Source organism: Bufo bufo, chromosome 5 (assembly GCF_905171765.1).
Source record: "Bufo bufo chromosome 5, aBufBuf1.1, whole genome shotgun sequence".
Classification (NCBI taxonomy): domain Eukaryota; kingdom Metazoa; phylum Chordata; class Amphibia; order Anura; family Bufonidae; genus Bufo; species Bufo bufo.
Window position 1 is genome coordinate 430,203,087 of NC_053393.1, and position 16,698 is coordinate 430,219,784.

General features: G+C 39.3%; 1 protein-coding gene across 1 annotated transcript in view; it reads left to right on the forward strand.

Moving 5' to 3' along the window:
• LOC121001334 (1,25-dihydroxyvitamin D(3) 24-hydroxylase, mitochondrial-like) overlaps nucleotides 1–16,241 on the forward strand; it is a 34,064-nt gene extending 17,823 nt beyond the window's left edge. The window contains exons 4-11 of the mRNA XM_040432366.1: nucleotides 1,432–1,528; nucleotides 1,609–1,700; nucleotides 2,862–2,973; nucleotides 4,645–4,787; nucleotides 11,037–11,203; nucleotides 14,206–14,284; nucleotides 14,594–14,791; nucleotides 16,064–16,241. Coding sequence (XP_040288300.1) covers nucleotides 1,432–1,528; nucleotides 1,609–1,700; nucleotides 2,862–2,973; nucleotides 4,645–4,787; nucleotides 11,037–11,203; nucleotides 14,206–14,284; nucleotides 14,594–14,791; nucleotides 16,064–16,174 — 999 coding nt within the window. The 3' untranslated portion in view covers nucleotides 16,175–16,241. The remainder of the gene's footprint in view (nucleotides 1–1,431; nucleotides 1,529–1,608; nucleotides 1,701–2,861; nucleotides 2,974–4,644; nucleotides 4,788–11,036; nucleotides 11,204–14,205; nucleotides 14,285–14,593; nucleotides 14,792–16,063) is intronic.
• The last annotated feature ends 457 nt before the right edge of the window (nucleotides 16,242–16,698 follow it).

Below are 16,698 nucleotides of genomic sequence, written 5' to 3' on the forward strand. Positions count from 1 at the left end.
ATCAATCAGCAAATATTATAATGTCCTATCTTACTTAAAGGAGTGTAACTTTAAAAGACCATTCACCAGTAAGCCCTAAGCTACCTAAGCAAAGTTAAAGTCCAGCAGCATTACACAAAGATGAGATAAAGTCCGTTTCCACAGCTATTAGCCACCTTTTCCAGATCTTGTCAAACTTTTCAGGCTTGTGTGCAGCATACCATCTTTTCTTTTCATAGTTGCAAACTTTTAAAAATTCTTGGAACCAATCACTCAATGTCGGTGGATCCTTTTGGAGCCAACGTCTTGGAACTAATATCTTAGCCACATTTAGGATAAAATTACACAGGTCTGACTTCACACCTTGTTGGTGTGTATTATACAAATTAAACAAGACCAAATTCACAGGCAAAGCAACTTCTGTATCAAATACCTTATTGATTACATTGCATATGTCATTCCATAAAGGGGTAAGAGAGGGACATGTGTACCAAATGTGCTCGTAATTACCAATGCCTTGTCCGCATCTCCAGCATACATTGGAAAGTTCTGGATTGTATCTGTTTAATAACACTGGAGTCCTGTACCATCTAGTGGTAATTTTATATACTGTCCTTTTCTGTGTCAATTACTTTACACAGTTTAGTGTCATCTGCAAAAATTGATATTTTACTGTGCAAACCTTCTACAAGATCATTAATAAATATATTGAAGAGAATAGGGCCCAACACTGACCCCTGAGGTACTCCGCTAGTGAAGAGCATTTAAAAATATGAAGTAAGAAAAATGGATACCTTATAAAAGTTACTTCAGGACGTCTGTATTCTAGAATTATTAATAACCCAAACACCTAAATGCATAAAGAAATAGAAAATGTTTTCACCTGGTTGACAAAGACATCTTAGTAGTTAACTGGTTATTTAAAGATAAAAAAACCTTTATGGAACATGTAGGTCACCACAAGAAACACCATATTTTTCTAAAGTCATAAAACAATTTAAACAGAAATTTGCTTAGCAAAAGCACAACATTACTTGCCGAGTTGACATAAAAGAGAAAATTATTTTCCAGGATGAGAATATTGATGGCCATACTTGTAAGATTAGTGGGAATCTGGCTGATCGTTTGTTTAAAGGGACCATGGGACTCGCGAGAGCACCACGACCACATTATTGTTTACATGGGACTATCTGCTTAGCTGTGGCAGTGCATGGTATTGCAAATGTGTCCTTTTTACTTGAATAAGTGCCGCCTTCAAACAGCTGATCAGCAAAGGTGCAGAGAATTGGACCCCCATCAATGTGATATTGATGGGCTATCATAGAGTAAGTAACAAAGTAACATGATATATATTAATAGAAAGTTGCTGACTACTTCAGATGGTCATCATTATCTAAGCTATTTACAGTTTTAACTAAAATTCAGTTAGGTTAATTGAATATTTTTTTGCAGGTGCTAAAAGATTTTATCGCACATGTCACCCGAATAAGTGACAAACACGGCAAAATTGATGATCTGTATTTTGAACTTAACAAGCTGTCATATGAAAGTAAGTAGATGCAGAGAAATGAATGCAGTCTGTTGATACATGTTCTAGCTTTTATAGTGGTTAATTTCTCCTCCTTACAGCAATATGCTCAGTCCTGTATAATGAAAGGTGTGGACTTCTCCAAGAGGCATGTACAGAAAATGCATTGCTATTCATACAATCAGTGAAAAAGGTACTACATTATTGTCAAAAATGTTTTACTGACAGAGATAACATGTGCCATTTAGCAATAGCTGGCTGCACACTGCTCCAGACTGTACAACAATGTAGAAGAACACACACCTGACTGTTGCTCTAAATATATAGGTGAGAGGCATCGCTAGGAGTTCAGCATGCAGTGGGCCCCTACCCAGTTAACACCGCTAAATATTAGTACCACCATGCTATTACACAAAACCAATACTGCCACCATACAGTGACCATAGAGTGGCAGATATTAGTGTTACACATGTGCTCTGCAGACCATATAAGTGATTATAGGGCTTTTACCACCAATGTTGTGCTTGTTGATCCATCATCTGGCCCAATTACTGTACCTACTGAGTGGCACAATGCCTCCAAGTACTGTACTTCATAATAGCGTGATAAATAGCGCCACATAGACCAAACCCCTGAAAACATCAGTGGCAGATAGAACCTACAAAAATAATAGTACTAGATACATATAGTGACCCAGATGATTATAGTAAATATAATTAAAAGCACCATCTTTTTAGATATAAAATATAAAGAATATAACCCATATAGTAAATGCAAAAACAATTTTCATTATATTCCTATATTAAATATATATATATATATATATATATATATATATATATAGCTCTCTAGGATGCACCGTTCCTGAGATATTACCCAAAACTGTATTAGTCAATAGGAGGTCGCAGCTTCAGTCACATTCTGTCATTCACACAGTCACTGTTAAGGGGGCATGGTGCTGTGGATGTCACTGTTAAGGGGCAAGGTGCTATAGATGTCATATTTTAAGGAGACCAAACACACAAGAAAAGATGGTAGGCAAAAAATTGTGCCTCATGGAGCCATCTTGTGAAGAGTGCCTCCAGTTCTGTCCACAAATAGTTTCAATTTTTATTCTGTTGGGGCTAATCTATATGGTAAACCCATCATGGTTTCCATGCAGGATCCACAAATTCTAATTTGCAAAGAAAGAATGCACAGCCTTATGAATAGCTATGACAACTTGAATTCTCACTTAAAATAATGGAACATGGATTCTAAAGTTTCAAAACTCAGGCATGTGAACATAACCACAGATGATAATTTTGAAACTAGTGTATACATGTTATATATATATATTTTTTTTTTCTTACAGATGATGCACTATTTGGGTCCACTCATTGTAACCTCAGCAGATCTTCATAAAAAATTGAATACAAAATCATGGAAAAGTCATACTGAAGCCTGGGACAATATATTTGCAACAGGTAATCTACTGGAGATTAGAGAGACTATTCATATTGTACATATGTACCTTATGATTATCTGGCTTTTCCCTAAGGTTAGAAGTTGCATAAGAGCTGCTCTACTGTTACTAGGAAAATTACTTTAGTCAGCCACTTTATTGCAACAACCTGCAAACCTACATCGGATGTGAGACTTTGGAGTTCAATGGTTGCCTCAGCCACAGTGACTTCTTTCCTCCGTTGAACCATCTCCCTCCATCAATTAAAATTTTGGGTGGTTGAGCCGGCATCCTTCATAAATGGAAGTACAATTTCATTGTGCTCAATTTGGAGTGTAAACAATCTTATTTTCTATTATTGAGCAGTGACTGTGAGGCCTTTCTGGCAGGTCAATCAGTTGTCTGCATTTAGAAGAATACAGTATGTTAAACCAAAGTTCACCTTCAAAATATTGGTTACAGTGCAGTTAATTCCAATTTCCTATCCCTATCAAGTCTTACTCCCAGGGATCCAGGAATAAATTGTGCCTAGATAGGGCATAGTGTCATGGAGATAAATAGAGAGGCAGCACACATGCTTGTCTGCTACCCCATTCCTATGGGGAGATACAGGACCTATGTTCTTGTGATCAGTGGGTTCCAAACAGTTGGACCTCGACTGATCAAACACCTCCCTTTCCCGGCGGAAAGGCCATAAGTATAAAACTTGGGACAAGCCCTTGTTAAATTATCACCTGTCCACAGGATAGAAGTTAACTATTTGATTGATCCTACTGCTTGGAACCCCCCCACATCCCGATCACAAGAACGGGGACTCTGTCCTCCGTGGAGCCACCCCAAAATAAACAGAGCAGCTGATCAGGCATGCCCATGAACACGACATAACATAACTGGAATACCCCTTTAAGGGATGCTGGTAGTCACTAGTGAACTTTCTTTATCTGTCTAACACTAATAGTTTCTAAGGTAAAACTCCTCTTCCACTCCTATACCACTCCTAGTCCTATACGGTCATTACAGTCCGAGCAATTAACAAGAAACACAAATGGGAGCATTTATCAACCCCTGCTTGCCTGAAAACCTACATCAAAAAGTGGCAGTTTGGTGCACGTCATGCTTGCATAAATTTTTTTAATTTTTGGGGGTTTAGGATCTCACCCACCCATTTTTCAAAAAGTGAGCAGAGTGGGGTGGGCAGTAGCTAGCCTTGCACATGTTTTATAATCTATGGCAGGAAACTGGAATAGATTATATCAGAAATCAACACCAGCTGCCTTGCTGACATAAATTACCGTTTTGCCACACAGTCTTGCACAGATATGCCATAATTATTAAGAGGTGTGATGCCAGTGGGTGATGGATTAAGACCAGTGTGTGATACATCAGTCTAAATCAATGTCCACCAAAGCCTACAAACTCTACATTGTAAGCTGTATTAGACAATAAAACCACATAACTGAACACTAATTGTAATGACAAGTTTTAGTTGACCTGCCATTGATGGTTATGAGATGATTAGCATACCAAGTCCAAAAATAAATGACTTTATTGAATATAATGAAGGGAGAGAAAATGTCCATTTTATCCAAAAAAATCTCAAAATATTCTGTTCTGAACTGACTGTGTTGACTTCAGTTACAATGTAAACATGAAATTCCTTGTTTCTTTCATCAACATTTTTTTTATGTGACAGTAAAAAATTATATTGACAAGCGACTTAACTCCAGATGTAACCAGAAGGATGATTTACTAAATGCAATTCTTTCTGAACAATCGCTTTCCAAGAAACAACTGTCTGGTCTTTTCACCGAACTTCAGATTGGAGGCGTTGAAACTGTAAGTTCATCAGTATTCACTCGCTGAAACCTTTATTCAAATTTATTTAGCTACAGACAAAATCCATGTGTTAATTTATTTCACAGTACTAGCTAGGTGCATTCTTACTATTCTGTAATGGATATACTATTTTAGGGTTAAAAGAGACTCTGTCAGCATGATCAACCCACTAAGGCTACGTTCACACACGTTTGGTGCGGATCCGTCATGGATCTGCACATACGGATTTGCACCGATAATACAACCGCATGCATCCGTCCAGAACGGATCCGTTTATATTATCTTTAACATTGGCCAAACTGATCCATCTTGAACACCATTGAAAGTCAATGGGGGGCGGATCTGTTTTTCATTGTGTCATCGTCAGGCAGACACCAGCGTTTTGGTGTCCGCCTCCAGAGCGGAATGGAGGCAAACTGATGCATTCTGAACGGATACTTATCCATTTAGAATGCATTAGGGCAAAACTGATCCGTTTTGGACCGCTTGTGAGAGCCCTGAAACAGATCTCACAAACGGAAACCAAAACGCCAGTGTGAAAATAGCCTAAACCAGGCATACCGCCTGGTAGGATTGATCATGCTGATTGAAACAATATCTTTCTTTCGTCTCTATGTTAACCGCTTCCGGACCGCCTAACGCAGGATCGCGTTCCGGAGGCGGCAGCCCTGCGCAGAGTCACGCATATATGCGTCATCTCGCGAGACGCGCGCGTTCACAGGATCGGAAGGTAAGCGAGTGGATCTCCAGACTGCCAGCGGCGATCGTTCGCTGGCAGGCTGGAGATGCGATTTTTTTAACCCCTAACAGGTATATTAGACGCTGTTTTGATAACAGCGTCTAATATACCTGCTACCTGGTCCTCTGGTGGTCCCTTTTGTTTGGATCGACCACCAGAGGACACAGGCAGCTCAGTAATATGTAGCACCAAACACCACTACACTACACCCCCCCCGTCACTTATTAATCCCTTATTAACCCCTGATCACCCCATATAGACTCCCTGATCACCCCCCTGTCATTGATCACCCCCCGTCATTGATCACCCCCTTGTAAGGCTCCATTCAGACGTCCGTATGTTTTTTACGGATCCACGGATACATGGATCGGATCCGCAAAACACATACGGACATCTGAATGGAGCCTTATAGGGGGGTAATCAATGACAGGGGGGTGATCACCCCATATAGACTCCCTGGTCACCCCCCTGTCATTGATCACCCCCCTGTCATTGATCACCCCCCTGTAAGGCTCCATTCAGATGTCTGTATGTTTTTTACGGATCCACGGATACATGGATCGGATCCACAAAACACATACGGACATCTGAATGGAGCCTTATAGGGGGGTGATCCATGACAGGGGGGTGATCACCCCATATAGACTCCCTGATCACCCCCCTGTCATTGATCACCCCCCTGTAAGGCTCAATTCAGACATTTTTTTGGCCCAAGTTAGCGGAAATTATTTTTTTTTCTTACAAAGTCTCATATTCCACTAACTTGTGTCAAAAAATAATATCTCACATGAACTCACCATACCCCTCACGGAATCCAAATGCGTAAAATTTTTTAGACATTTATATTCCAGACTTCTTCTCATGCTTTAGGGCCCCTAGAATGCCAGGGCAGTATAAATACCCCACATGTGACCCCATTTCGGAAAGAAGACACCCCAAGGTATTCCGTGAGGGGCATATTGAGTCCATGAAAGATTGAAATTTTTGTCCCAAGTTAGCGGAAAGGGAGACTTTGTGAGAAAAAAAATAAATAAATCAATTTCCGCTAACTTGTGCCAAAAAAAAAAATTTCTATGAACTCGCCATGCCCCTCATTGAATACCTTGGGGTGTCTTCTTTCCAAAATGGGGTCACTTGTTGGGTATTTATACTGCCCTGGCATTTTAGGGGCCCTAAAGCGTGAGAAGAAGTCTGGGATCCAAATGTCTAAAAATGCCCTCATAAAAGGAATGTGGGCCCCTTTACGCATCTAGGCTGCAAAAAAGTGTCACACATCTGGTATCGCCGTACTCAGGAGAAGTTGGGCAATGTGTTTTGTGGTGTCATTTTACATATACCCATGCTGGGTGAGATAAATATCTTGGCAAAAGACAACTTTTCCCATTTTTTTATACAAAGTTGGCATTTGACCGAGATATTTATCTCACCCAGCATGGGTATATGTAAAATGACACCCCAAAACACATTGCCCAACTTCTCCTGAGTACGGCAATACCAGATGTGTGACACTTTTTTGCAGCCTAGGTGGGCAAAGGGGCCCACATTCCACAGAGCACCTTTCGGATTTCCCCGGCCATTTTTTACAGATTTTGATTTCAAACTACTTCTCACGCATTCGGGCCCCTAAAATGCCAGGGCAGTATAACTACCCCACAAGTGACCACATTTTGGAAAGAAGACACCTCCAGGTATTTCGTGATGGGCATAGCTAGTTCATGGAAGTTTTTATTTTTTGTCACAAGTTAGTGGAATATGAGACTTTGTAAGAAAAAAAATAAAAAATAAAAAAATCATCATTTTCCGCTAACTTGTGACAAAAAATAAAAAATTGTAGGAACTCGCCATTCCCCTCACGGAATACCTTGGGGTGTCTTCTTTCCAAAATGGGGTCACTTGTGGGGTAGTTATACTGCCCTGGCATTCTAGGGCCCTAATGTGTGGTAAGTAGTTTGAAATCAAAATGTGTAAAAAATGACCTGTGAAATCCTAAAGGTGCTCTTTGGAATGTGGACCCCTTTGCCCACCTAGGCTGCAAAAAAAGTGTCAGGAGAAGTTGGGCAATGTGTTTTGGGGTGTCATTTTACATATACCTATGCTGGGTGAGATAAATATCTTGGTCAAATGCCAACTTTGTATAAAAAAAATGGGAAAAGTTGTCTTTTGCCAAGATATTTCTCTCACCCAGCATGGGTATATGTAAAATGACACCCCAAAAAACATTGCCCAACTTCTCCTGAGTACGGCAATACCACATGTGTGACACTTTTTTGCAGCCTATGTGGGCAAAGGGGCCCACATTCCAAAGAGCACCTTTCGGATTTCACCGGCCATTTTTTACAGATTTTGATTTCAAACTACTTTGCACGCATTTGGGCCCCTAAAATGCCAGGGCAGTATAACTACCGCACAAGTGACCCCATTTTGGAAAGAAGACACCCCAAGGTATTTCGTGATGAGCATAGTGAGTTTATGGAAGTTTTGATTTTTTGTCACAAGTTAGTGGAATATGAGACTTTGTAAGAAAAAAAATATATAATCATTTTCCGCTAACTTGAGACAAAAAATAAAAGGTTCTATGAACTCACTATGCCCATCAGCGAATACCTTAGGGTGTCTACTTTCCGAAATGGGGTCATTTGTGGGTTTTTTCTACTGTCTGGGCATTGTAGAACCTCAGGAAACATGACAGGTGCTCAGAAAGTCAGAGCTGCTTCAAAAAGAGGAAATTCACATTTTTGTACCATAGTTTGTAAACGCTATAACTTTTACCCAAACCATTTTTTTTTACCCAAACATTTTTTTTAATCAAAGACATGTAGAACAATAAATTTAGAGAAAAATTTATATATGGATGTCGTTTTTTTTTGCAAAATTTTACAACTGAAAGTGAAAAATGTAATTTTTTGGAAAAAAAATCATTAAATTTTGATTAATAACAAAAAAAGTAAAAATGTCAGCAGCAATGAAATACCACCAAATGAAAGCTCTATTAGTGAGAAGAAAAGGAGGTAAAATTCATTTGGGTGGTAAGTTGCTTGACCGAGCAATAAACGGTGAAAGTAGTGTAGTGCAGAAGTGTAAAAAGTGGCCTGGTCATTAAGGGTGTTTAAGCTAGGGGGGCTGAAGTGGTTAAACAGCTGCAGTGATATCTGCATTTTATTCATTTGCAATTGAGTATGTTGGAGCACAAGGGGACGTGGCTGAATCCTTGGAGCACTGCTTCTGTAACATCCCTAAGCTCTGCAGACTCCTCCCTCCTCTTGACTGACAAGGCTATACATCAGCATGCAGAAGGCAGAGCTGTGTCCTAGAGCTGTATCCTAACATGTACAGACCATATACACTAGTTACTATAGCCATGTTGAGAATTGAGGTTTTGTTTGCTTAGAAATCTAATGCATATTACTGGTTTATTCACAGCCACAATATATGATTATAAAGACAACAGTGATATGTATTCCCTTTCTAAGTTTAGAAAACCACTTCTCTCAGTATGATAAGGCTGTAACCTGGAGGTTAGTGGTCAGCCTGGCAAGTAGATGTCCCAGGTTCAAATCCCAGGAGAGCCTTTTCGATTTTTTTTTCTCCCTCATTTAACCCATAATAAACAGCTATAGCCTTACTATATTGAGAATAAAGGTTTTCTGTACTTAGAAAAGCTAATTCATATTAGCATGGTGTCTTTATAATAATACATTGTGCCTGTAAATAAGCCAGTAACATGTATTCGCTTTCTAAGCATAGAAAACCACTATTCTCAACATGGTAAAGCTGTAGTAAGTAGTGTATGTGATATATACATGCTAGGACACAGCTCTGCCCTTAGCATGCTGATGTCTAGCTCTGTCAATCAAGGAGTGGTGGGCGTGTACAGAGCATAGGGGTGTTAAATAAAGCAGTGCTCCAAGGATTCAGCCTGCCCCCTGGTGTTCCAACATGCTCAATTACGTATGAATAAAAATGCAGACATATATTATACATGGCTCATAGTTGGTTAAAAATAAAAAAAAAGCATTACTTGCCCTTAGAGATCCCTCAACGTTGCCTCTCCAGTCCCTGCTACCCTCCACTTTGTGGTTCCGCATTGGTGTTCACAAAATGATAGGAACTGTCTTGGCTGACCAGGCATCTCCAGGCATATCCTGTGTGTCAAGCCAGGATCAGAAACTGGAACACTCTGTGGGCCTAGTGTGTATGACATATGTGTAGACATATGTATCTGAGCTGATGGATGACCAAAAAAAACATACTTTTGGCATAAATTCTGTGGTTATTCATAGACATACTTGTTTTTGTGCTGTTTTCTGATTTTCTGCAGTAGAAAGGCATCTCATAAGAAACATATATAGTACCATGTATAATGGAGGTTATCTGCACCTGCTGTCATTCTATTTACTTGCCTGCTGCTACTGTTACAGCTTCTGTTTTGGCAGCATGGGCCGCCAGCATCTCTCTCCCAGTGGTACTGGTAATCGGAGATCTCTTGTGCACTCTGGCAGGCTGAGGCATGCTTTTCCTTGCTCATATAGGGTGTGCATGTGTTCTAATCTTCTCCAGCCTATGATATTTTAGGTACCTTCCACAAGGACGGATGCTAAGCAATAGGTTCCTGTTCCTACAGATGTAGCTGAGCTAAAATTAACTCTGATAACATATGTCACAGTGTTATCTCATGCTATCTTGTGACAAAAGCCATTGAAATACATTGAAAGAGTTAGTAAACCTTTTTTTGCCATGGTTACACGTTAACCATCAAGTTTAACTTGGCTGCATCTGTACGTAGGTTTCCCACTATGGCGCTTTATGCTGGGATTGTCTGTGTACTGACTTCTGCCTGTTTACCATTTCTGACTCTGTGCTGCCTGCCCTGATCTTCGGACTGTTGCTCAGATTTGCACAAACTCTGCCTGCCCTGATTTGCCTGATCTCTCAGTGCCCTGAATCCGTGCCTCTAATCCTAATGGGTCAGCAGAGCTACTCCAGCAGGTACTGGCCTAGCGACTCCCCTGCAGAGAAATCCAAATCCATGTATGGGGTTAAAGGGTGAATACTCAGGGACTGCCATGATAACGCCATTGGTTTAGCCCAAAGTCAAACCTTGACACAGTGGTTCCATTACTACTGTGTCACACCATGTGATATACATTTCTTTAACATGGGAGCCTATGGACAACATATTAAACTTTTAGGGTATGGCCACATGTTCAGCTTTCTTGATTCAGTTTTGGAAGCCAAAATCAGGAGTGGATCATCACAGGAGAGAAAATATAAAGGACAGGTACTACTTCTCTTCTTTTTTGAATTCACTCCTGGTTTTGGCTGCCAAAACTGCATTAAGAAACCTGTACGTGTGGCTGCACCCTAAATGTTTATGCTTTTTAGGAGTTTAAAAATTTCACTGTACATCAGAAGATTTTCCAGAGTAAACAAGGAAAATAACAGCATTACAAGCCAAATACAAACACTTGTATGTATAAGTAAATGAAATGTATCATGTGTTTTGTTCACAGATGGCTAATTCGCTATTGTGGCTGATATTCAATTTATCAAAACATGATGACGTGCAGGAGAAAATTCTCAAGGAAATTCAGACAGTTTTATCACCTGGAAAATTCCCATCTGCTGATCATTTACAAAAGATGCCATATTTGAAATCATGTATTAAGGAATCAATGAGGTTGTTAAGATTATTATTATTGATATAATTTAATATAATGTATATTTTCAGTTATCATCAGAGATACCATTTTATGAATAAGTACATTGAAACTAAACACTGAGATTACAGATGTGAGCAATTTTGCGTAAATTCAGTTTGCCTATATATATATATATATATATATATATATATATATATATACAGTTGCAAGAAAAAGTATGTGAACCCTTTGGAATGATATGGATTTCTGCACAAATTGGTCATAAAATGTGATCAGATCTTCATCTAAGTCACAACAATAGACAATCACAGTCTGCTTAAACTAATAACACACAAAGAATTAAATGCTACCATGTTTTTATTGAATACACCATGTAAACATTCACAGTGCAGGTGGAAAAAGTATGTGAACCCCTAGACTATTGACATCTCCAAGAGCTAATTGGAGTGAGGTGTCAGCCAACTGGAGTCCAATCAATGACATGAGATTGCAGGTGTTGGTTACAGCTGCCCTGCCCTATAAAAAACACACACCAGTTTTGGGTTTGCTTTTCACAAGAAGCATTGCCTGATGGGAATCATGCCTCACACAAAAGAGCTCTCAGAAGACCAACGATTAAGAATTGTTGACTTGCATAAAGCTGGAAAGGGTTATAAAAGTATCTCCAAAAGCCTTGCTCTTCATCAGTCCACGGTAAGAGAAATTGTCTATAAATGGAGAAAGTTCAGCACTGCTACTACTCTCCCTAGGAGTGTCCATCCTGTAAAGATGACTGCAAGAACACAGCGCAGACTGCTCAATGAGGTGAAGAAGAATCCTAGAGTGTCAGCTAAAGACTTACAAAAGTCTCTGGCATATGATAACATCCCTGTTAGCGAATCTACTATACGTAAAACACTAAACAAGAATGCATTTCATGGGAGGATACCACAGAGGAAGCCACTGCTGTCCAAAAAAAACATTGCTGCACGTTCACAGTTTGCACAAGAGCACCTGGATGTTCCACAGCAGTACTGGCAAAATATTCAGATGAAACCAAAGTTGAGTTGTTTGGAAGAAACACACAACACTATGTGTGGAGAAAAAGAGGCACAGCACACCAACATCAAAACCTCATCCCAACTGTGAAGTATGGTGGTGGGGGCATCAACGTTTGGGGCTGCTTTGCTGCGTCAGGGCCTGGACGGATTGCTATCATCAAAGGAAAAATGAATTCCCAAGTTTATCAAGACATTTTGCAGGCGAACTTAAGGCCATCTGTTCACCAGCTGAAGCTCAACAGAAGATGGGTGTTGCAACAGGACAACGACCCAAAGCATAGAAGTAAATCAATAACAGAATGGCTTAAACAGAAGAAAATACGCCTTCTGGAGTGGCCTAGTCAGAGTCCTGACCTCAACCCGATTGAGATGCTGTGGCATGACCTCAAGAAAGCGATTCACACCAGACATCCCAAGAATATTGCTGAACTGAAACAGTTCTGTAAAGAGGAATGGTCAAGAATTACTCCTGACCGTTGTGCACGTCTGATCTGTAACTACAGGAAACGATTGGTTCAAGGTATTGCTGCCAAAGGAGGTTCAACCAGTTATTAAATCCAAGGGTTCACATACTTTTTCCACCTGCTCTGTGAATGTTTACATGGTGTGCTCAATAAAAACATGGTAACATTTAATTCTTTGTGTGTGATTAGTTTAAGCAGACTGTGATTGTCTATTGTTGTGACTTAGATGAAGATCAGATAACATTTTATGACCAATTTGTGCAGAAATCCATATCATTCCAAAGGGTTCACATACTTTTTCTTGCAACTGTATATACAGGTTTAAGCTTATTGATATAAAAATCTATGAAACAATAAATAAGAGATGCAGACGTGTTTTAAAGTTTAATAGATCTAAACAGATCTTAATTTAAGGTGGACTAAGAGGAATACAAGCCTGCAATTAAATTAAAACAATTATTTAATTTATTACATTGTAGAGAAAGTTAATACAAGGCACTTACTAATATTGATGAGCGGCAGGGGTCATATTCGAATTCATGATATTTTGCCAATATTTTGTAGAATATTCATCATATTTTTGCAAATTCGTATATTCGACATTTTTTTTTATATGCAAAAATCGGCAAGGTAATGATCGCGTAATATGCGAATATTGCTCACTCAATACAGGCGTGGGTCAAAAACGAATATATAGCACTATAGAATATAGTGCTATATATTCGTTTTTAGAATATTTGTCATTTTTTCCATCTGAACACATGATTGCTCCCTGCTTCTTGCTTATGGGCCAATGTTTCATTGGCCCACAAGCAACTTAAGCTTGGAGGAATCATGACTTCAGATGGAAAAAAAGGACGAATATTCTAAATACGAATATATATCACTATATCCTAAATATTCGCGAATTCTCGAAGTGCTGATATTCGAGATTAAAATTCGCTATTCGAATATTCGCTATAAACACTACTTACTAATGTATTGTGATTGTCTATATTGCCTCCTTTGTTGGATTAATAAAAAATTTCATCACATTCTACACTGCTCATATCCAGGGGTTATGACCACCCTGCAGTCCAGCAGTGGTGGCCGTGCTTGCACGCTATAGTAAAAAACGCTGGCCTCTCTTGTGGCTGGGACTGTGGAAGTGTGCATAGGCACGCATGTGCAGCAGCTCCCGGCCACCTTGTATCTGCGCTGCAGTGGTGGCCGTAACCCCTGGAAATTAGCAATGTATAATGCAATGGAAAAATGAATCAAGCCAGCAAAGGAGGCAACATGATAAATGACAACCCCTCTAAGTCTATGGAAGCCACGCAAGAACAGCTACTTTTCCTTTCAGCCTCTGCCAGCATGCTGCTGCCGCTGGTCTCTGGCAGGTGGGTTTGCGAAGTTGTCTCTCAGAAGTAATCATGTGGATATGCCATAAATGTTTACAAAGAGAGCATTAAACAAAGTTACAAATATTGCAATAGTTGTAAATCATTATTATAATCATAATCCTCCTTCTTTTAGAGTCACTCCGACAGTGCCTTTTACAAGTCGTACGTTGGATAAAGATACCAACCTTGGAGGTTATTTTATTCCACAAGGTGTAAGTATCACTTGTCTTTATAGCATATTCAGCTTTCTTATGTGTATGGCTATCGTAAAGGCTATGAATACCTTTGGGCTGGAAGTGGCATAGTCCTATGCCAATCACTGGCCTCAGCAGTCACATGTGCTAGAACGGCACGTCACTACTAATCATAGCGAGTTACGTAAGATATTCTATGTCGTAGTATGATATAGTTTAGCTCTTTGAGATACACTGAGAACACAAGACATTCTGGTATACTATAATATTCATAAGTTCCCTGTATTTATAGTGAACTAATACATCAGTTTGTCCTATTTTGAATAGACTATTGCAATGATTAACTTTCACGCGATGATGTGGAATGAAGACTACTTTCCTGATGCTCAGTTGTACAAACCTGAAAGGTGGATGAAGCCTAGATCGACATTAAACTCATTTGCAAGTACACCTTTTGGTGTTGGAAAAAGAATGTGTATAGGACGACGACTGGCAGAACTACAGCTTCAGCTGACTCTTTGTTGGGTATACATATTGTTTTGTTTCAGTAATACTATTCAGTAGTACATTATTATTTCCGAGTATAGCGAAACATAAGATAATTACTTTATTTATAATTGCATAATGCAAGTATTTCTGCACATATACTTTATATGGAAGATCGTATACCCTTTATATATCTTAGGTGGATAGAGTATAACGTTATATAAAGCTTCTAGTTCCTTAGACCCCTAACCAGGAGCATACACAGACCTCATAGGGCCCCATAGCAAAACCTAGTATGGGCCTCCCTCCCACACCCAGTTTCCCAGTACATATGCGACTATCACTCTCAGGCGGCACATAGTGCAGTGTCCTAGATTTCGGCTGAATTAACTTTTTTATTTAAAACAATTCTAATAAAAAAGTTGCTCTCCACCTTACCCTCTTTGGAAGAGGGGGCTTCATAAATATGGCACTCATTCTCAACACTATATTTCTCAATGCATTTACACTAGACAGCTGGCAAAAACACATTGATTGAAAAACACATCTGCTTCCCTTCTATTACAAAGTTGGCTGCCTGCAGCCACCACTAGGAGGAGCTCAGTGCATAGGAATTTATACAGTTACCATTTACTGGAATGGAGGCCAAAATAATATTCTTAGTGGTGCCTGCATGAAAGTGCAGTATTTTCTTGTCAGGATAAGTAGATGAAACTCAGTGCTGGGGCCCTGTGGGCCCTGTAGCAGTGGTGTGGTCTGCCTCCATTGAAGGTACACCATTGCTCCTAACTTGAAATGTCAAACCATCAAGACTAAACCATACTCCGCAAACATCAAGTGACTGATAACCTTCCCTCTGTGACTATGTACACAGAAAAAGTGGTCAGTCACTGATCGGAAGGCTCGGACTGGCCCACAGGGGTACAGGTGAATCCCCCGGTGGGCCCCTGAGCAATGTGGGCCCCTAGTCTCCTACCCCCTTCACAAGTGGCATATAACACAGTAGACTGACTTCATTACATACATATATTCAATGTACAGCACCTCAACCAGCCTATGTTCATGTAAAAAAACTTAGATAGATTATTAAAGAAACTCCCCAGTTTGTTATTATAGACACGATCAGAGCTGAACTGACTTCTAGGTATAGAGGAAAGCTGCCTGCTGCAGATTATATTGCATTTTCATGGGCACAGGTTCCCCTTTAAAATAACCATCTCTTGTTAACTGGAAAGTGATACAAAAAACATATATTATGATTGAGGAACCGCATCCTTTAAAATGTTTTTTTTTTCCATTTGTTTTTCTTAGATTTTGCAGAACTTCCACATAATCGCCACTGATATGGAACCAGTAAAAGCTATTGCCTCTGGGCTAATGATTCCCACACGAAAACTGCCTGTAGCTTTTAAGAAGCGATAAGGACCTATTTTATCATGTTCCTGTCTAAAAAAAATCCATTTTCTGCAGTCTGGACAATGAAAATGCGTTGCCTATTATGGTTGACTGTACCAGCACATTGCTGTGAAAAAATGTCTACATCCTTGTTTTGTTGTATTGTTTAAATGCTTTATCTACTTTATTTTTATTTTTACAGCTTTTTTCTTATTCAAAAGTAACGTCATGGAAGTTTAACTGGGAATTCTGGTTTTATTGATACACCATAATTTGGCAATGAAATCCATGATCTTAAAACCCATTTTTATCTTTTTATGTTTGTTCATTTTTTTTGCATATTGCATAATTCTAGTTTATATGATAATGATAAATGATAATGTAGAACATAACATTTCGTTTTATACCATACTAACGTCAAAGAGTAATGTGCCACGGTATATTTGTTAACAGAAAATGAAGCATTCAGTTTCTAACACTATGGGGGAGATTTATCAAACTGGTGTAAAGTAGAACTGGCTTAGTGAAAGGTGGAATCTGATTGGTTGCTA